Genomic DNA, 22,972 nt, shown 5'->3' with positions numbered 1-22,972 from the left:
AACTGAAAGCTTTGCCAGCAGCAGCAACACAAAGTTGCCTCCAAGATATTCTAAAATCACTAAAAATGCTGCATGTCTCTTTTAAAATTTACATAACCTCTAAAATAAAGTAAGAATTTAAAAAACCTTCTATTTTCTTTAAGTAAGAACATCTATCATTGGGATTGACATCAGGGTCTTTCCATCTTATGCACTGTTTTTTATCATTGTCTAAAGACTTTTGATATGACAGAAATAAAATGTCTCTTTTCAGCCGGGTGCAATCTTCCAAGAATACCAATGAGAGCAAATCAACACACGTAACCTCAATACATTATCATAACTTATGTATTAATTGCAAAACACTACATCTCTAAATCCACAGTACTACACATACAAAACCAAGGCATATTCTCTTTATGAAGCACAAGAATGGATTTTTGCACTGCACTAGAAGGGGTGGGGTGACAGTCTGATTATTCTGAACAACTGGTTGTTGAGCTGAGTCACTATTTCAAAATGCTGAGAGGAAATATGTAAGTGAATGCAGCTGACTACATAAAAAGAGAAGACAACTAGAATACAGTTAATATTTAAAGATATACCAGCAGCAAACATTTTTCACATACTACTATTATAACTGTTCCTGTAACACTGAGATTTTATTTTTGGCTTATCATGGTTTATTTACTGTCACAATAAAGACTTTTACTTTTAAATCTTCTTTGCACCAAAATAATTGGATATTTAACATTTTTTTTTTACCCTCAGGAAAGCTGGGGGTTAAAGAAATTCCCTGATCACCAGGGAAGTTCAGCATTGCACACATAAGCTTTAAACACCTTACAGCTTATCAAATTAGCAATTTATTTATTTTTAAATTACTTTATCAGGCAGCATCTTTAAATTAACACATCAAAAGTGCCAGCTAATGCCAACTGTCTTCTGCTTTCAACTCTGTTGGCTCCAGACTACCCTAACTGCTCCTCTGCCTATTCCCAGCTGTCAGCACTTTAACTTGTGCAATAGCTTGATAACACATTTCCGTCAAAATTATTTGGAATAGTGAAGAAACACTACTGAAATTGTTCAGATTACAGTTGATTTGATGGATATGCCCTTGGATGTGGCAAGTCCATAAACTCCAGAAGGAAAGCAGGGTGGAGTTACTTCCTCCACTGGCTTATCTGCAACCAGAAGAAAATTTGTGAAGCCACAGCTACGTGAAATGTGTTGAGTTTTTTAATGCAGATGGATGAGAAGTAAATGAAAATTTGATGGGCTTTTGTATGTATCTGCTTACTAATAAATTGATTCACTGTGGTTCTAAAACACTTAGCTAACGCAGCCCTAAAGTATTGACAACTGTACTTCCCTCCTGGGCAAACAAATCCTGCATACAAATGAAAAAATTTAAACACTTAAGAGAAATGCACAGTGTGTTTTAAGGCAGATGCTCTATTTGAAATGAATTAGCACATCCCGCAATCAGGCTTACCAATGCACTAAACTCTCCAATGTATACTACAACTGGCTACACATGCACTTTTGCAAGCAAACCACAAGACTTGACATAGCTACAATCTTACACAAAAGGAGAGTAGCCAATAATTCCATAGACCAGGTACTTTTCCAGTTTACTGCCTTCAAATTTCAAAGCTGTTATAACAATATGGTTATTGGAAATACTCTGGAAGCCATTCTGAGGTCTAGTTCAACAGTGAGTAACCACCAGTATTACCACAGGAAATTTGGTTGTACAGGTAGCAGCAACCGTGCAAGACATTTAGGTCTCAGCTACATGGTACTCAGAGTCCATTCTCACCACCTACTGAAAAATCTTGTTTTGATGAGTCAAACTGTAGCTATATGGCCTCTCACCCAAACAGTACCTACTCATCTAGGCATTATAGAAAGGAGAGAAAATGCGAAAATACATGGTTCTGAGTAAATTTATAATACAGACCAAGTTCCTAAAGTTAATTGTATCTGTAATTAGTTTTAATAAAAATGAATTTTAGTGGTTGCTGAGGTAATTTTTGAGGGGGTTGCTACAGTGACAGACAGATTGTGCATTACTGAGGCGCTAAGTATGTAATGAGTTGCTGGCAGTGGACCTCCCTTGACGTCAGGACAAGCTGCCAGCATCTAGCAACACGCCCATGATCTGCACGCTGACCAGAAGCAGAGGAAGACTTTTGTTTCCCAGTCAGCACAAGAGCTAAGTAATTATTTTTAATGCACTTTATATCACCTATGACAAGGTCCAGGCCTGCAGCCAGCTTCAGGGAAATTGCCAGACTATGGAGGTGCTAACAACGCTGTTGAAAGAAAGCACATGTCAAAGGTACTGTGGGGTCACATTTCCAAACAAACAGCAGGAATAGGATTATGGGAATAGACTGACTCTGTACTTTCCTATATGTATTTCCCATGTCGAGCAAGGAAGTGAGACTCAAAAGCTTAATAAGCAGACCACAGTTGTTTTAACCAGTGAAGTTCTTTAATAAATTGAGTATGACTCCAGTCACTATGAACAGGTAGCTCAATAGTGAGCCTTATTTTGCTAGGGCTACACCACCTAATGAAGACAGACCATCAAAAATTACTTGAATTTACTTTCAGAAATCAAGATCTTGGAGCACCGTCAACATGGCGCAGACACTTTAAAGAAACACCCTCCTCCAGCTATGAGCTACTACCTATCAGCATCTTTAAGGTCAGATTTTCCATGTAATCAGGTGGTAAAGAAGCATTTTCTAAGGAATAAATCCATAGGATGAATTTCTGTTCAGTGTATACCCTAATGGATCATGTGCAGGCATGGGCAGACAAAGGTAGAAAGCATACAGCCTTCAATCCATCTCTAACATAAATTCCCTTTCTGAGGTTAAAAACGAGACTTGTCTGCTCATCAGTACTGTTTAATAACTTTTCCTAAACTCAGCAGGCAAAACTGATGTAGCAAGGTGCTGAATTATACTCACTGGCACACTATCAAACCCTGTGCTTAGGAGTCTCAGAGACACTTCGAGCACAGAAGTCCCTAGAGAGCAGAATGCATCTGAAACACACTGCTGAGGAGAAAGGATCTGACTAGCACCATACCAGAAACACTATGTTATAAATCTCTAAATAAAATCAAACATGTTGAGATAGAAGTAATTATTGACACTGATAGAAAGGTCAGTATAAAACCAGTAAAAGTGATTTGCTATCACCCAACCAGCCAACACATCTCTATAGGAAGAATGAGAGTACAGGGAACAGGGAAGGGACAAACCTCAAGAAATTCTACAAACTCTGTTGTTTAACATAAAAGTTTGTTGGTGATTTCAGTATAAACACAGTTATAAAAGCAAGGCTTACCAGCAACCTTTCACATGCAAATGTTTTCTTATTGCATTCAAGACAGATTTACATTTACGTCTTTTCAACCCCGAAGTTCAGAGGTTTAATGCAAAAAACCAGTTTTTTCCCTTAAGATTAAGATACTTCATGGGTATGACCCTCTCCAAATGCTCTATTTCATACACAGGTAATAGCAGTGCAAGATAAAATAGAAACCTAACTGAAGTCTGTGACTAAGGATAATTACGTAAGATATTTAATAAGATTTCATATATCTCTGTCCTTTGGAGCCTGACTCTTCTGGAGTAGGGTGGAGCTATACTCCATACTGTTGTTGGAGTTTGGTGTGGTTTTGAGGTGGGGTTGGAGTTTCTTAGTTTGTTCTGCAAAACTTTGAGACAGTTGATGAGGTCACTCTCCTAAAAAACCCTAGCACTAATTTGGACCACGTGCTCAAAAGCAAAAGCCTTTATTTTTTTGCATCTTTGAGAAAACATACAACCGGCTCGACTTTCAACGGCACATATGCAAAATGCTAAAGCTGCTGTACCAGGATTTTTCCCGCCTCACAGAGCTGCCAGAATAATTGACTTAAGTGTTTTGTATGCTGAGAGGCAGCAGTCCAATAAACAGAATTGAGTTTCAGCGTACAAAACTAAATGTAAGCAAGTACTGGCTATGTTCTCAGACCTTCTGTAGAAGTTTGTGTTTCTAAGACTCTACTGAATTGCAGTGAAAAATCAAGACCCCACAATTCCAATAGAGATTTGTAGGGAACGGTATGATTTATTTACAGCGCTGGGTGCATGCAGGGATTTCCCATCAAAGGGCATGTATGCCCCTGAGAACTCCCAATCTTTTTTATTACTCTTATGAATTCACATATTCATAGAGTTTCACAACACGTTTATGTATATTAATTCTGCTGATTTCACGTTACACTTACAGCTAGTTACACTTGTACTCAGTTTTTGTCAGAAAGTACAGAAAGAACTCCTGTCTGTTTCAAGGTCTGAGAAGTCTTTCTTATCTCTTATCTCTTTAGCTTGGAAATTTGCATTCTTTCTCCTCAGCTGGGGTAGTTTTGCTAGTGCTGCAGTTACTAGACTAAACAGCATATTTTACTAATGCTAGCAAGCTCAAAATGGCACATTTCACCTAAATCCAAATGGATTTTCTACCCCTTTTAATTTTTACTCTGTTTCACTACATCAGTGATGAAAAGTTGAAGTAAATTGCCAGTTTCCAGAACTATCTCATCCTTATCTATAGTTTGAAGTGAGGTAGGAAGAAGTCTGCACAGCGTTGTTTTTATCCATATTCCACCTAAGTCCTACGTAGTTGTCTTCCTCAATTTCCTACCTCACTAAAAGCCAACCTTAGCAAAGGCTAAAAAGATAAGTCACCAAATTAACAAATACTCATGCAAATTTTTCTTTTTAGGAACTGTGGTGTAAAAATTATAGAGTCATTAAGAATATGTTTGGTGCTGCAGGAAAAAAATGTCCTGAAAGAAATACATACTGTATACTGCTTTACATAGTCCTACTTTCCTTTCTGTATTTCCCAAGTTGTGTTGCATAACCTGCAGTTTTTGTATGGGAAGCAGTACTTTCCTATGCATGTCCCATCTTTCTTCAGACACCACTTTTATTTTTGGGAGTATATCTAAGTCATAAGACAGGATTATCATAGTTCTGCTGCTAGTACTTGATCATTGATTTTAAGACTTTAATTTTTATTTGCTGTTTCTACTTTAAACCATACATAAAGCTGTGTAAATTGTAAATATACAAAAGCAGACTCTATGATTCTATGACACAAACTGCTCTCAAGTATAGCTTTAGGACCTTCAGATGCATTTTTACAAATGAAAGTAAGCAAGAACTAATCAACAGTTTATTAAATAATAATGTACTTATGCATCTTTTAAATTATCCCTATATGACTATATGGTTTTTTCACTACAATTTAATGACTGCTACACAGATATCCCACACAGTTGTTCAGGATTTGCTATCAGTTCAGCTTCATAGCAAGTCCCAATTTTGGACAGTATTACTACTTCTGAAAGACCCATCATGCTCTAAGAGTGTCCTACACCTTTATGAAATAAAAAAAAAATGATTGCTAAAGGCAATGCCAGGAAATGGACTAAACTGTTAGTTTAAAGTTAGTAAAAACTTTACTGACTTTAGTAAAGTTAGTAAAGCATTCGTGTGCTGATCTTGCCCCTGTGTACCCCCAAGCACACTGTATTTAACAGGTGCTAATTCCACTGAAATTTACCTGTTTCAGAAGAGTAACACAGAAGGAAGATTGTATTTTCAGACGACAGGTATAAATGAACTGTTCAACTGAAGTTTCGAAAATACTTCAAACTCAAATGGAATACTGTCATAGAAAAATTACTGGATGACCAAAGCCTTACACCTCTTGCAACAAGTTTTACTAAAGGTGTACTTTACTGAGCAGACATTGCTAGGTTTCATATCTTTCTTTCCTGTTACAAATCAGTGATGTGGTAAATGACCTCAGATTCACACCCTTGAGCTCCTATTATAGAGTAAAGTATGGGAATCTGCATTTCTATACTAACTGTCCAATTACCTGAGCTCACATATATGCAGAGCTGTGCAACTGCAGGAACTGAGCTGTTGAAGTTGACAGCAAATGCAGAAACAAAAGCCAGAAAGACTATACATGTATGAGAATGCAATGGCACATATGACTAATGAAGCAGTACATTACATAATAACAAAATGTGTTATAGATATCCACTGGCATTGCTAACACACTAATAGGAAAATTATATTTAATTATCTGAAGTGTTAGAAAACATAGCCATGGAAGGGAAACTAGACAAATATGCTCAGTGTTCGTGCAGCACCTAGAAAGTCCTTGGTTGGAGGTACACAGTAGCCAAATACTTCAATTTCATGTGGCCAGAAAAAGATGAAATTGAAAATCTGAGCCAAGCAAGGTTCTGGGACACTTTCTAGGTCTTAACACTTCTTACATTTTGTTCATGAATGTTAAGCCCTTAGTGCCATACTAGAGAAAAATAGTGATGAATCTTCAAAAATTCCTACTGCAACCCAAATTCTCTAACACAGAAGACTACTGACTCACCTTTCTTTGGGATTTGAAAAGGTCTGATACAATCAAACTATTGACTGGCAGCCTTTTTACATTTGGGTTAAGGTCTAGGCAGCTGGTACAGTATATTCTGAATTATCTCATCTCATCTCACATAGCTATTACTAAAAGCAATTCTCCATGTTATTAATTTACATCTGTCTTACACTGTGAGGCAGCATCTTAAAGAGAAGTAATTTGATGGTAATTAAGTGGCTAAGTCACCCAGTAATGCACATGGAAAGCAAATAACCTCTATATACCTCAGGTGCTCTTGACTTTACTAGAGAGAAGTCTAAAAGTTGATTTTCAAACAACATGAACATCCAAGCTTCAGAGCATCAAATAGTCAGGAAAGAGAATAGAATTAATTTGTTAAGCCTCCAAGACGTTCAAGTTCTCCATAATGCAGGGAATTTTTTTTCTTAGACACTACCCCCATTTCTTCTAGTAAACATACACTGGATGTATTCTTCCAGAGTACAAGCAATGGGTATAAAAAACATCAAAAATGAATCTAACAATGACAAAGAATGACAAAACAGGTCAGAAGATGGCAGAAAGTGAAAGCAATATGATATACAGGACATACTAGAAACCTGAAATGTAATTTAGAAACAATAAAATAACAGGAAAAAGACTATGTGTAGTAAGAGAATAATTTAGATTGCAAAAGACCCCAGACATCATTAAGTCCAACACTTATCCATCACCACCTAATCACTTAGGCTACAGCACTAAGTACAACATCCAGTTACTTCCTGAATAACTCTAGGATGGTGACTCCACCACCTCCCCGAGCAGTGTGTTTCAATGCTTAACAATTCTTTCCAAAAAGAAATTATTCTTGATGCTCAGAAAAATGAACCTCAGCTGGTGCAACTTGAGGCTATGTCCTCTTGTTCTATCTCTTGTTACCTGGAAAAGTGTTTGACCCCCAGCTGGCTTCCCCCTCCTTTCAAGGCAGTTGTAGAGGGTGGTAAGTTTACACCTGAGCCCCCTTTACTCCAGGCTAAAGATCCCCAGCTCCTTCAGCTGCTCGTCACAAGACTTGTGCCCTTCACCAGTTCTGTTCCCCTTCTCCAGACATGCTCCAGTCCCTCAGTGTCTGTCCTGAAGTAAGGAGGCCAGAACTGGGCACAGGATTTGAGGCGTGGCCTCAGCAGTGCTGACTGCAGGGGGATGAACCCCTTCCACAGTCTTTCTGATACAAGAAATATCACATGCGGTACTGACAAGCACTCTATTTATGATCCAAGCCAGGATGCCATCAACCTTCTCAGCCACAACCTGGCTCCTCTTCATCTGCTGTCAACAAGCACTCTGAGGTCATCTTCTACTGCTTTCCAGCTACTCTGCCCCTGCCTGTATCACTGCCTTGGCCTGCTGTGACCCAAGGGCAGGACTCAGCACTTAACCTTGTTGAAAGCTGATGGCAGAAAAGGGCAATATAGGCAGCTGACTGAAAATACTACTACTACTACTATTACAAAAGCACAGTGGAAAACTACTGAGAAGATGAAAGGCTTGTGCAAGGGATGAATGAAGAACACATCTGACATTGACACATATGCACATCAGACATTGGCACGTATGCTTACAAGAGAGCTGGTGGACAACAAACCATTCTGGTTCATACATCAAATCAGAAGACAATGAGCACCAAGTGCTTTTTTTCTATCTTACTGCCTTGTGAATCCCAGTAGTAGCTTTAAAGCAATTTGTTTCCTTGCTTTGTGACATGGATTTAATGCTAATAAATTTGCTTGGGTGTTTTACTGGTAAACACACATACTTTATTTTTGAAACAATGTTTCTTTTGTGTCAGCTGACTTTTTTTAGTGGACTTAAATACCTGGAAAAAACTCTACTTGCAAGTATACATAGAGGCTTTTCTAAATACTCATATACAGTGATTAACAAGCCTAATTTAAAAGATTTTGCAGAAATCCATAGTATGAACTATAATAAAGTCACCAAATCTGCAAAAATTCATGGTAAACTGCTAAACATGCTGAGCTTAAGAAATAACCAATCAACTAGCACATGTAGCTTTTGCAAGACCATGTACTAGGAGGTTTTTTAATAGCTACTTAATGATTATTCTCTACTATTTTTAATGCTACTACAAAGATCCACTATGGTGCCAATTTAATTAAAAGTAGATCAAAACCATGGTATTCAGCACAATCTGATCTAAAGCAGCATCAGATCATTATTTCCTACTTAGGAGAGTAATTCTATTTTTAGCCTCTAAGGTAGAGCACATAAAGTACATACATTTATTTCAGCTTTAAAACCAGTATCTCATCTGTTGTGGAAACAAAGCTAGGACCTATAAATACAAGAAATTGAAAATATGAGATGAATTCTGCTTCACCTTCTACTTAACTCTGCCACTCATTTCAGAACAGAAACAATGTGAAAATATATTTTTAGTAATGTTTCTCTAAAATTTTCTTATCAATGTTTATGCATCCTGAATTTTTTCTTTTATGTAATATTATATTTGTTTCCTTACCACCTAAAACCAAAATACAGTATGGTATATTTGGGGACAGTGAGAATCTAAACAATACAAGAGAAATGCCATTGCACCACTCTACACCAAAATATATGTGCAAAAATGATGTTTTGGGAAGGTAACCGGGATAGAGACCTGCACAGGACAACAGAAACTCTATGCACAGGGCAAAGGGAAGTCATGGCGTGGTGATAATATTGCAACGGAGACCTGACGAGACTTATATCATGCATCCATAGGTCTTCAGCTGCCTAAATTCTGTCAACAAGATCCTAGTAAGTTCGTCTTGACTAATTCCCTTGTAAAGTGCAGTACTAGATAAGGATGCTTCGACTACTGTGCAGATAAATGTTATTCCACACCTGTCATGTGTAATGTCCTGTTACAATGAGCTTAATGGAAGCTTCATTCTGCACTTTTTTAAGTAAGAGGCTTTCATTCATGTACACATGCCAAATGGAGACTGGAATTGTATCACTGGAATAATTTTTTTCATAGCTAATACAAACGTCAATGTAGAACCCAAAGAGGTTTTTGCCATGGCTTTAACAACAAACCATGCTGTGCTCCATAGCACAGGTCAACATCAAAAGGCCATCATCTATTTCTTTGACAGCAGATAAGACATTTCAGCTGAGCTGTATGCTACATCACTAAAAAATAACTAAGATTCATGGAGTAAACCTACAGGCAGATACCGGTTTCCAATGACAAATTTCACAATGTTTCTTGATTAGATTCCAGTGCCAAGAAAGGGGTTCAGGTATTTTTAAATCACATGTGCATTTTTATTATTGTTGATCTTGTAGAACAAACAATTTAGCTTGAAGTGCTTTCCTGATTTCTTCCTGGCAGCCAAGTTCTTTGAAGTTTAGACTTTGTTTCCATAATAGAAAGACATTTCGGTATAAAACAAATCCCTTTATTTAGTACTGTTTACATCACCACTAAGACTGCAAATGCCACAGAAGGAAACTGGAAAATCTGAGTTCTTGGATATTTCAATTTTTATGAATTGTATGGAGGTCTACTTTGATAGCACTTCCAAGTATTCACTACTGTCACAATACATGAGATTATTTTTGCCCATCTTGCATTTGTGATTATATGTTGGAAGAGAGTAAATTGAAGAGGTTTAACAAAAATCCCCCCCAAATTAGTCATCCCTAGTCAGAATGTTAATTTAAGACTTTGAATGATCACAGATTGTCATTTTGTGAAATAAGCACAGATATAATCCTAAAATAGATGTATGCCACTCCTTAATTCAATTTCGTACATGTATATTCAGATATGTTTGTGCACCTTATGCATACAAACATGTACACAGACATATAGTATAATAAGCTAAAAAAAGCTTCTACTTTGTTAGAAACAGAAAGTTATACATAATTGTTCATCACTACCATGTACTTACTATTTAGTTGAATCTGACAATTGATATTCCCGTCGTCTATCGTAACACTCCTGAATTCCAGGGTCATTCCATAAGCTTCTTATTGCATCTACATATGGGTTCTCAAAACTTGACACCTTCTCTACATCAACTTCTCGAACTAATAGTGCATGAACCTAATTCAAAACAAACAAAACAGTAAAATGGACCTAATTTTCTATGTTTACATACAGCTCATATACAATTAACAAGATTAATAATTCTTCACATTGATTATATCACCAACATGTATGTCAAATTTGAAAAATCAAATATCATGAAGATGATTGTGAAGATGCAAAAAGGAGGTAATTTTTAAGCTAACATCACAGGGAGTGAAGTTGCTCTTGGGAAAATTACATCTTCTTAGACTTCTTTCTTTTGGGACACCAATAATTGTTACCATAACATCAAAACAAAGAAAAAATAAAAATAACAGACAAAACTGAAGGATTCTGTAAGTACCACCAAATTCAAACTGGTCACTAAGACTTAACTACTGACAGTTCAACTCAGTTGTTTCACAAGCACAATCTAGATGGTGTAGGTGACTGTTCAGTTCAATACCCTTTTGACAACAGCAGACACCTTCTATGGCCTTCTGGGAATATAAGAATTTCCCCTTTATTTACCAGGAATCTTGTAAGCACTTACTCAGTTATTTCTGGAAAACAATGTCTCATACATTTAGGATCTTCCTCATGGGTTTCTACAAGTATTTAAAACAGGATTCTAGAATAAGAAAACTGGAATTTTTGGGAATTGTAATCATGACATCTCCACTTGAGAAGATACTGAAATAGCAACCATGTCTTCTCCTTCTTTATTCCCCTCAGAAATCTATGTACAAGGTTAAAAACTGATTCTGAGCTTCAACAGTGTAACAGCTTTAGGCTGGTTTTCCTGACAATACTCTTTTTGCCACAATCCACTATATACTTAAAAAAGTGTGGGGGTTTTTCGTATCTAGCCTTCATCACCTCAGTCTTCTATTTATTATCTTTATTATCATCTCTTATTTTTATAGTAATGGGAAAATAATGGAAAATAATTTCCATTTTCCCAATGCAAAATAATTCCCAAGTTACTAGGAGATACCGGATCCTACAGAACCTACTTCAAAAGAGCTGAAAAAGTTCTAGTAATTCAGCACTATTACTAAGAAAAAGTTCATACTTTGTCTGTTCTTTGGTTTGTAGGACTATGTTAATGGTGGTTAGATTTGCATAAGATCAGTGAGTTGACATTTCACTACTGTGAAGCACTTGTTTTCTCTGGCTATTTGTGTGCATTTAAATTAAACTAGGTTTTACCAAACTGCTGTACATATTTTCCTGAACTACCACAGTGGTTATGACAATAATAGCAGTTAGCTGAATAAACTGAGTAAATAAAAATGTTTAATGCCAAAAATGTATTTCACTTTTCCAGCTATAGGAGGAACTAAATCAGTCATCTTTCTTTGTTTTTTTTTTTTTTTTTTTTTTTTTTTTTTTTTTTTTTGGTTTTTTTTTTTTTGGGGGGGGGTTTTTTTGTTTTTCTGTTTGTTTGTTTGGTTTTTTGGGGGGGGATTTTTTGTGGGGGTTTTTTTTGGGTTTTTTTGTTTGTTTTGTTTTGTTTTTTTGTAAATCAGTGTAAATCTTCAGAATGAAACACTAGCCAAACCTCCCTCTGAGACAAAACTTGTATGAAGCAAAAATGCCCAGAGATCTATTAGAAGTCAGAAGACTGGCCTGTCATCTCTCCTGGACAATTCATGATACCATTGAAAATGGAAGGGTAAAGCAACCAAGAAGTAGAACATGTTTTCCAAATGCCTGATTTGTAATAAACATGCCAGGAAAGTCTCTCCATAAACATGGTATGGGGAAAGCCACAGACCCTTCTTCTCTTCACTTTCTTTTTTTATTTGTATGTCACCCTCCTTTGAAAAGCAGGTACCACCTAAGGACTGCAGGGGATAGCCACCCCAGAAATCCGATGTCGCCACAGGCTACTGCAGTCCTGTGGCTGAACTGAATTATGAACCAGAAACAGTTTTCAAGTCTGAAAATTCTCTCATAGAAACTGCAACAGGATTTCAGACCTAGCTGACAGACAGATAAAGAAAGCCACTGACTGAACAGAAGAAACTAAGAAATAGATAATCTGCTTGCTGCCAAATGTCTGCCAATGGTGGTTTTCTTGTGAAACTCCCCCAAACCTGAATTAATTCTAGTGGACTGATGGACAATAAAAGCAAAGAACTACTTTGTTCAAAAGTGAAGAACTACTTAAATGTTTCCTTACACATTATGTTTTTATTGCTAAAAACCATTCACTGCCTAGCTTTGTTTAAGATCAGATCACCAGACAAAGTAAGAAAAAGAGAACATTATTGACACATGAATGGAAAATATAATAAAATAAATACAATAATATCACTTTCCTTAATCAATGTCTTTGGCTTCTGGATCATACTATATGATACAAAAAATATGAATGAGAGCTGAAGTTTCAATTTCACGAATGAAGTAAGTTTGAATTTTCTACAGGAGTGATTTTTAGAAAGTTGGGACCTACCCTGACAGCATATTTAGTAAGTACATTTTCAAGAATTATATGCGCAAACATCCAAAATTATAACAAACAAAAATTTGTAGGAGATCTCGAAAAAAGATGTGAAGTAGCTTCAGATCCAAAATGTTTGTAATTTAATGAATAACTAAACACTTCCCTGCCCTTCTACCATGCAATTTTCTTGTATTTATATTACAACACTGATGTGACTTCAAGTGTTCATGAATACAAGACTTATATGTTCCTGTCTAAAAATCATGCCACAATTTTTATTAAACATCTCTAATTTGGAGTGTTTTACATTTTGTTAAAACATACTAAGACAGAGAATCACAGAATACTCTGAATTGGAAGGGACTCATGAGGATGATGAAGTCCAACTTCCAGCCTTGTGCAGGACACTCCAAGAGTCACACCATGTGACTGAGAGCATTGTCCAAACACTTGTTGAACTCTCTCAAGCTGGTGCTGTGGCCCTTGGGAGTTGTTCCAGTGCCCAACCACCCCCTGGGAGAAGAATCATTTCTTAATATCCAGTTTAAAACTTCCTCTGTTGTGGAGTCTCAGGCCATTCCCTCAGGTGCTGTCACTGTCACCACAGAGAAGAGATCAGTGCCTGCCCCTCCTCTTCCCCTCATGAGAAAGTAACTCCTATGAGGTCTCCCCTCCGTCTCCTCCAGGCTGAACAGACAAAGCATCTGCAGCCTCTCCTCACAAGGCTTCCCCTAAAGGCCCTTCACCATCCTCATGGTCCTCCTTTGGACAATCACTAACAGTTTAATATTCTTGTATGCCAGCACTCAAAACCACACACTAGACTCAAGCTAAGGACACCATAGTGTAGAGCAGAGCAGAGCAGGACAATCAGCACATTCTGAAATCCCAGCTACAGAATGACAATGCCACAGCAACTTTGGATGATCCCAACACTTTCTGGTAGGTTGAACTTAAATGCAACTACAGATGTCTATTGTAACACTTAAAGACTGAGAATACTGCATCTGTCAGACAGTATGTGCTATATGGTAATTTACATATAAAGCTGCCAAACCCTCACAAAATCTGTTAGAGCAGCATCTTCCTCATCATGCCTCCACTTGTAACATGAAGATATAAACAACAATGAAGGCACAAAGGGAGAAATAAGGGTGTATAACAGCTTCTTTGTTTCCTCATAGTAAAATGATGAAATCTCAGTTGGGTGAACTGAAATCCATCAGAATTTCAAAGTAACATACACAGAACCTGTGTAAACTAACCTGTGACATTGATCTATGTTCACCTTAGTAATGCCATTACATGGCTACTCAAAGGTTTAAAATACTATACAAACATGCAAATGAAAACAGTGTATACAATTTGCACTCTAAGTATTACAAAACTCTCATGACTTCCCATAATTAAATCATATTTTAATGACTCTATGACCAAATCGGTTATTTGCAAAACATCCACAAGAATTAAGGTATGGAATAAGCAGATGTAAATTGTGCAGGTAAACAGTTCCATGAAGGAAGTAAATTCTTCCATAAAGGCAGGAAACTGCCATTTCTGCAGAACTACTCAAAAATCGTACATCTCAAAAAATTACTAACATAACTGTAGTATCCTGGGGCATTTTTTCACCTCCATGGAAGTCTCAATTACCAAAGCATTTCTAATGTTTTGCCTGTGTCTGATATATAAGGCAATTTACCAGGGATACAGTACCGTTTCAGATATACTGGCACTTCAGAGACTTGATGCTTGATGTAAATTACAGATATAACTTTGGTTTTCAAAGGCAAAATGAAATTGAAATGTATTCTGATATTTGAAATTATTTGACTACATTTAATTAAAAACATTACAGTAATTTCTAGTCATCGTTTATTCCCTGTGCTGCTGGAATATGAAGAAAAAACAGCTGAAACAAAAAATACCTGTTATTTGAAGAGGGGGGGAACATCTCACTCCCTTTCTCTGCTACACAAGATTTAAACTCCACAGAGATAATGCAATAATCTCCTCAACTACAGTGATGTCAGAGGCAAAAGAGAAATTTCACCTTCAGATTTTAAATATCAATTCTCCTTTTATATTTTTCACCGGTGCTGGTTGTTCCACCTATAGATATAAACTAAAATATGAAGATTTATTAAACAGAAATTATAGGCTCTTTTGTCCTTTCTTTTAAAAGTTTCATACCTCTAACTCTCCAGATCCTCAAGACTTTTGCCTACTTTCTTTCTTAGAAGGTGAGATCATTAAGCATTACAACTTTTAAATGCTACAACTTTGCTTCTTAATGACTGCATACCGTGTTACACTCTTCAAATACTGGAATAGGTATAAAGCTAAGCTGGAAGATGACATCACTGTGCAAAACTGAACAGCAGGTTGCAAAAACCTACCACAAAAAAAATCGTAACTAATATTTACTTCTGTGTGTGTGGCATGTTACATTTCAGTGGATTATAAATTAGGCACTTTCGTACCTCCTGCAGGTATTAAATGTAGCACCTTAGATGAAATTTTCACACACTGGTCGTAAAGTTTTGCAGCTAGTGAATACTTTCCTGATGTGTGCTGTAAAATTGTGTAGTTTTTTCTGTTGAGGATCCTAGAAACAGAAACAGCTTTATTCTCTGGAAATATTCTCTCTCACTTCTGCTTTGTAGAGCTGGGGAAATTCTATGGCTGACTTTCTGAAGTATCTCTATGGATCAACCAACAGCCACAGTCTTTCCACTGCTTTAGTAAATCACCTCCAAAGAGCTGTTTTTGTGTTGTTAGGAGATTAGGTATTCTGCTCTGAAATTAGTCAAGCCTGTCTAAACATCTTTCTTGTTTACATTCACTTCTAAAATACCTCAAAAAACCCAAACAAAACCCACACATGCAATTTTATTCAAATTGTAAACAATAGCTTCAATTACAGGATTAATTTGTATGTATTTAACTGCTTGATTAGGAGTGTATGACATTAATTCACAATTCAATTTATTTGCCAGGCTTTGTAGAATTCCTTTTTAAAGAAAACAGAGCAACAAGTAAAATACAGTCCATGTAAGTAAAGAGAGAGATCCAAAATAACTAGGAAAAAGTTATTTTTGCTAAGCTACTGCTGGGTTTAAATAGTAAACAGTCCCCTTAAGTCATGTTTTGACTTGTTTTCCACATGTTACTTTTACTGACAAATTTTCAAAGGTTTTCAGCAGCTGATGAAATTTTGGGATTAACACGGGTTCAGATAAATCCTTAAGATTCCCAAGGATACAATGGAATATACGTACTAGTGTTCTGACATTTTTAAAAATTAATTTTAGCATTTGAATTCTAACACTGATAAACCGAACATAAAACTAAACCTTTTTTTTTTCTTCTAGACATAGTCACTAGCAACAAATTACAATCTCATCAACTCCTCATAATTAATAACTGACAAGGGCAAACAGGTAAAATCATCTTCTAGCAATGAAACCTATCTACAAATTTAATTCAAATCTTCAGTGACAGAAACTAACAAAAACCATTTCAGATTTGAACCAGCATAGGCAAAAACTGGCAACAAGCTCTTCTCTCACAACAATTTTTGTAGCTAAAAGGAATTATCTAAATTACTGCTCCATCTATAATCAGATAGTATTATCACCAAGTAATACCCGAATATTTACAAAAACACATTTGAGCATGGAGCTCTAAGCAAACTGGTTTAGTGGAAGATGTTCTTGTCCACAGCAGGGGGGTTGAAACTAGATGATCTTTAAGGTCCCTTCCAGGCCATTCTATGTATATACAATAATATTTTCAGAAAGATATCAATGTTCTAAGTATTTTTTCCCTATTTTTTTTCTTTTTTTGGTGTATTCTTTTTCTTCTTTTTTCTCCTGACGACAACTTTTAAGCTGAGATATCCAACCATTATTGTGCTATAATCCTACAAATAATTACAAATAGTACACACAACATATAACAAAATACTTCTCCTGCTTCATAAACATCTCATATTTTAGACCTTTATAATATGCTTCACTGTTTTTGAAGAACAGTGCTCGGTAAGTCTTGCAAATGGTAAATTTTTCTGCCAAATTTTTGTATAGTGGTTCAGTTGAATTTATGGAAGAAAACGTAGTGAAACATGGACATGCTGAAACTTTCATTCCATTTACAAGCAAAATAACCATCTGTACTTCACAAGCCTCCAAGAATCTGCTACCTCAGTCAATCACTGCAGTACAAGACTAACTGCATTAAAAAAAAAAAAAAATAGAAGGACAATGTTCCAGTACTACAATTCTCACTTAACAAGCGTACCGTTGAACAGATCTCACCGGAGCCTCACTCCTGTGCTTTGATCCCACACTACAGCCTTTTATTTTTAAGAGTACAAGCCGTAATATCCTTGCTTGGTCTCATGGATTCAAACATCTAGAACTGAGAAGATGATGTGCCTCTTCACAGAGGTCATGGCTAGTTGAATCAGACAGTTTAGCATCTACTTGCTTACACAAGGAAATTGCAGGAATTGCACTGTATTTCAGACCTAGAGAAGAACCTATGGTGAACCTAGGGAACAGGGAAACAAACAGCAGACTCCTTTTAAGAGAATGTCCAGGTTTTGGCTGGGATAAAGTTAATTTTCTTCTTAGCAGCTGCTGCAGTTTTGGACATAGTATGACAATAATGTTGATGATACACTGATGTTTTAGTTGCTGTTAAGTACATTTACTGTAAGTCAAATTTCCCATGCTCTGTCAGCCAGCAGGTGCACAAGAACCTCAAAGGCAGCACTGCCAGGACAGGTGATCTGTGCTATCAAGGGGCTATTCCATACCACAGAATGTCATGGCCGGTATATGAACCACGGAAAGTCAGCTGAGAGGCACTGATCACTGCTGGGGAAGGGGCTAGGCATTGTTCAGCAGGTGCTGAGAAGTTGTACTGGGCAGGTCTTGCTTCTTTTAGGTTTTGCTCCTCTATCGCACTCCTTTTCATTCCTATTATTATGATGTTTTATTTTGATTCAATTATTAAACTGCTCTCAGCTCAGCCCATGAGGCTGTTGTGGTTTGACATGGAAGTGAATTTTTTTCAGGAAGTTGGGTCAAACCAATCAGTGATCAGGTTTGGATATTGCCACCTGGAGTGACCATTGAAGATAGGGATACGCCTCTGAGAACACAGTGGGTTAAAAGCAGGAACTCCCAAGAGCTCGTCCTCTTTGGTTCCGGTCAGGGTGCTGTGCAGATCTCTCCTGCCCAGCCCATGGGCTGGGCAGGGGAGGGGAAGCCATGCAGCCTGGTCGAGGTGAGCTGAGGGGTAGAAGGACTGAAACCGAGCCAGCTCCTGCAAGTGGAAGAGTGGAGAGAAGCGGAGATGCCTTTGTCGTCCCCCCACAGAGGGAAGAGACAGAGAGTCCGGACGGCACCTGTAACTTTGCTGGTGGAGGAGAAGGAGGCAGGGGGAAGGTGACCAGCCTTGGCCTTGGGAATCGGCTGCTGGGCAGAGATTTCAGCCGTCCAGGGAGTCCCTTTCCTGGGAAATGAAGGCTTTGTAAACTATTACTCCTCCTTGATTTGAAGTAGAAGAGAGACAGACTGGGATCCAAGATGATGGAAGAGGAACTTTTTGAGTTGGGAGGAGATGATGGAGTGGCTTGTGGCTGGACTTTTCTTGTTAGCCATAAACTGAACCAAATTCTCCTGCAACAGAGGCTGCATTTAGGGGGATGTGTTGGTGGGCCAAGAGACCTGTTTCAGTGATTACCAACAGAGGAATGGAGAGAACAGAGGAAAGCTGAAGAGGGTGTGGAGAGGCCCTCTGTCTTCAGAGAAGAAGAAGATCTCTGTTCTTGGACCCTCGGCCCCAGGAGGAAATGGGGGGGACTGCAGTCCCGAGATGAGAAGCTGAACTGTTGTTTTTTCTTTGGTCCTTGGCAAAGCATCCTTAAAGGAGCCCTATGAGCAGTCTGTCCATGCACGGTGGTGAGAGCACTGTGACATGGAAAGGAGAGTGTCACCATGGCAGATTTTCTCCGGGCGGTTGCCATGTGTGACATGGAGACACAAGGGTGGCAGTTGTGTTTCCTGGGGGGTCTGTGGCACAGGAGAGACTCCTGTCTCCCTTGATGGACTGAGTATTGATTATCTGAAGGGTGGCAACTTGATCAGGATCCTGGGTGGTGTCTCACTGTGGGTTTGTTTGGAAATTAGGTGGGAGAGGAGGTGTATATTGGGAGGTCTTCATCCACGATTCAATGTTTGTGTGTTTATAGTAGTAGTACTTTAATAAAGTTTTTTTCCTTTGTTATCAAGCTTGGGCCTGCTCTGCTCTGTTCCTGACCACATCTCACAACAATTATTTGGAAAAGTGCATTTTCATGGGGGCGCTGGCATTGCGCCAGTGTCAAACCATGACAGAGGCTTAATATTTTTTTTTCTGACCCTTCTACCCTCCATGGATGTAGTGATCAAGTGGCTGTGTGGTATGTAGCGCTAGGCTGGGATTAACCAGGACAAGGAAACATGTAAACGTATCTGTGTTTCAATTCAGGAGAGAAAGTACTACACAGAAAAATAATCCTCTACACAACTCATACTAATTAGAATTGTCAGATGTGATACGTTTAAAAACAAAAAGAAGTTTAAAAATATAAGAAAAAAGTATTTTGCCTCCATATTTTTAAGCCACACTTTTTTATCTTCAAAGAAGCAGAGTGCCCTCTGCTGACTAATACATAACAGCAGACTGGTATTTCTAGAAATATCAGAGAACTGGGAGGGTCCTTTTCAAAATACTGAATGATTCCAGCAGGAATTTTCCTCTGTAAAAATTACAACTAACTTAAATGGTTGCATTTGTGTGCTGTCCAACCAAAAAAAACTGTCTTTCTAAACAATTACCTCACTTCTTGGAAGTAAACTCTGAAAAGTGAGCTTCAGGCTTACCCTTGGCATGCAAAGATACACGACACCCTATCAGCTACTTATTTTGAGTGTGCTCATTAATCTCTTGATGTTTAGAACAATGAGTTGGCAAGACTGAAGTAAGGGGGCAAAATGTAATTTCAGATGAAAAGCTGTTGTGTAGAGCAGGGTCATACAAGAATCAATTCAGCCCCAAGATGTTAAAGACAGCAAGCCAACATTTTTTTCCCTAGAGAAACCACAGATATATTATACCATGGTGATGAGTAACTATTTGAAAATGCCTCGAGGGAAAATTAAAACAAAGTTTTATGCCATGTGTAATCTAAAAAAGTGATAGCTTCCTTATAAATTAGGTACTATTGTTGCATCCTGGGGTTGGGTTCAGATTAGGGGTTCAGATATATGTTAGTTAGCCGGTTCTGTGTACCCCTTTGTCCACCCCTGTACCCCCCGTGGTGGTCCAATCCAGGTCAATTACCATTGGAGCTTCCCCTCGTCACTCCAGTAACCAACCCCCCCTTCCGCCCCTGAAACTGTTACCCTGTCGGTTACCCCATCCCCGCAACCCCATTCGCCCCAGAGCCCCGTGTCCGCCCCTGTCACGTCCCCATTGGTTACCCCGGTCCACGTCGCTCCCTCATAGCCTGCCCCCATTGGGCAAGGGGGGCTTTTGCCTCCCTTGGCCCGCCCCCTATAAAACCCCATGCTTGCCTTTGTTCGGGGCCATTTTTGTCCATGCAGCGCTGGGGAGCAAGTCGCGCTTCTCTGTTGCAGTTCCATGCAACAATAAAGCCCTCCAGCCAACCATGCGGACAGAGTAGACAATTCCTTCCCTCTTTGCCTTGCCCTTCATGCACAGCAGCAGAATGCGGCCAGCCCACCCTGGTGCACGGAATGCAGAAGCGCCTGGGAGCAAGCGGTGGCCCCAGGTCCCGCTGAGAAGCAGCGCCATTCCAGGCTCTCTGGAGCTGCATGGAACCGGGGAAAAGAATGCAACGCCACATACTATCTTCTCCATTCCTACAAATGGACTGTATTTGTGCTGGCTGTTATCAGATGCCAAAAAGGGCTTATTTAAAGGAGGATGGCAAAACACTGCTGACTCCTCTTTCAAGGCTTCAAGCAAAATATGCTTGAAACATGAAACATGCTGTCAACTTATACCATTAGGAAGGAAGAAGAAAAAAACAATAAAATATACTTTCCAATACTGAAAATATTGAAACAAGTAATCTATTTTTAAGAGCTTGAAAAGCTACTCACTTTGCTGCCTGGTGTGTGTAAAATTGATCCATATGTATTTTTCAATTATTAACTTAGCTTATTAACTATTCAGTATTTACAGTGCACGGTCACAGTAGCCTTTTAAACAACCATTTGGGCAGGCTTATTTATCCACCAAAGCACAACTGAATGAGACTCCGAGGAGAAAAAAGACATGTTATTTATAAATGTATCATCAGTCATCACATTAGAGGAAATAGGTTTTTGAAGGGTTATGTTTGTGTCCTTATAGTACATTTTTAATAACCTACATGGTTTATTTGAAAACCTGTGCTTTCAATAAGAATTACATTTATGTGAATGTAAACAAAATTGAGGGCTTTTTTGAATTAATTTTGATTAAATTTTATATGGAAGAAATGGGAGGTGAATAGCACAGATATAAAAGTCACAAACACAGTCTACTGAGAAAAACTGTCTTCTCATTAGCTAGTATAGCAAGGTTTCTGAATTCAGTCACCCAAACCTGCTCTTCAATATACTCTGGAGATTCTCCAAGCAACGAGATGAAGATCTAATAGTGAACATGAATGATGAAGTAAACAGTCACATCCAGACAATCACATCGCGTCTCCTGGAGTAAACAGGTTCTACTTAACCACAAATATCTAAATTTACCCTCTTTTTTTGTTAGTTTCAGAAATGTCCAAGGCAATTTCCCAGAAAATCTTCAAAACAAATTTATCAAGTTAATTTAGGGAAGCTGTTGATGTAGAAAAGACATGCTGTTTGAGTTATAGCCTGCTATCCAGAAAGAACGTTTATTAATAGACCTTATCTACCCTGTTCACAAGTATTATCAGAGACAGGCAGCTACTCAGGAAATCAGCATGCAACTACGACACACACACAAAGAAACATTTTTAGTTGGAATTACAGTATTAACACAAATGCTGGTAGCAAGACTGAACTGGATGGTTACCAAAAATAACCTATAATTAGTCTTTAGAACAAAATATTTAGTTCACAGTAAGAAAAAAGTAAAGGATTTTGTTAAAAATGCTAGCAAAGCACTCTTGCTTTAAGTTATCACCTGATGCTTTTATTAAAATTCGTTTTCTTCAGTGGGCTTTAAACTCTCTATCAATATGATAATAACCCTAATTACTTTTTAGACAGGGTAAATAAGTATTTTGTTTCAGACTTCTGGCATAAAATGAATCACAAATTGGATTAAACATTAATAACATTTAGCTTCACTGGATAATTATAGTACATTGATTTAACACAATTTCCCAACTGCAGAACACATCTCCAACTAGGAACACTTTTGCATTTTTGCAGATAGGTCAGGACATTATTAATCAAATAAACCAGAGCATTGCTGGAGGGGAGGAAGCAGAAGAAGCTTTATGCTGGTTTTGCAGACACCCAACACCTTCTTCAGAAGTGTTGATCACTAAATCTGCAAAGCACCACAGCCCCACAATCACTTAAATTTGCACTGATGGCGATGGACCTGACAGCCCATGTCACAGCACTTGGCAGTCTGTGCATCTAAGTATGTGACCACTGATGTCTTTCAACAATCTCAGCAATGTTACATACAAAGCAGACGGAGAATTGCACAGGACAAAACACTCTTCCATAACTGTCATCACAAATCCTAATATGGAAATGCTATCAGAGGAGGGTAAAAGTTTAAAAGGCTAGAAAGTTGGAGAATACAGTTGGAGAAGAACATGGCTCTGCCACTTTCTTTATACATTGGTGAGCTTTCCTTCACACGATTAATAATAATATATATATAATATATAACAATATATATAACATAATATAACAACTTTATAT

General features: G+C 37.9%; 1 protein-coding gene across 5 annotated transcripts in view; it reads right to left on the bottom strand.

Annotated features, from left to right (window-relative positions):
• Nucleotides 1-22,972, bottom strand: part of LOC137464710 (guanine nucleotide-binding protein G(q) subunit alpha-like) — a 469,877-nt gene that overhangs the window by 24,506 nt on the left and 422,399 nt on the right. For all 5 annotated transcript variants that reach the window (XM_068176145.1, XM_068176142.1, XM_068176143.1 and 2 more), the window contains exon 3: nt 10,410-10,564. In XM_068176145.1, coding sequence (XP_068032246.1) covers nt 10,410-10,564 — 155 coding nt within the window. The remainder of the gene's footprint in view (nt 1-10,409; nt 10,565-22,972) is intronic.

This window comes from Anomalospiza imberbis, chromosome Z (genome assembly GCF_031753505.1).
Source record: "Anomalospiza imberbis isolate Cuckoo-Finch-1a 21T00152 chromosome Z, ASM3175350v1, whole genome shotgun sequence".
Taxonomy (NCBI): domain Eukaryota; kingdom Metazoa; phylum Chordata; class Aves; order Passeriformes; family Viduidae; genus Anomalospiza; species Anomalospiza imberbis.
This window is presented reverse-complemented; position numbering and strand designations above follow the sequence as displayed.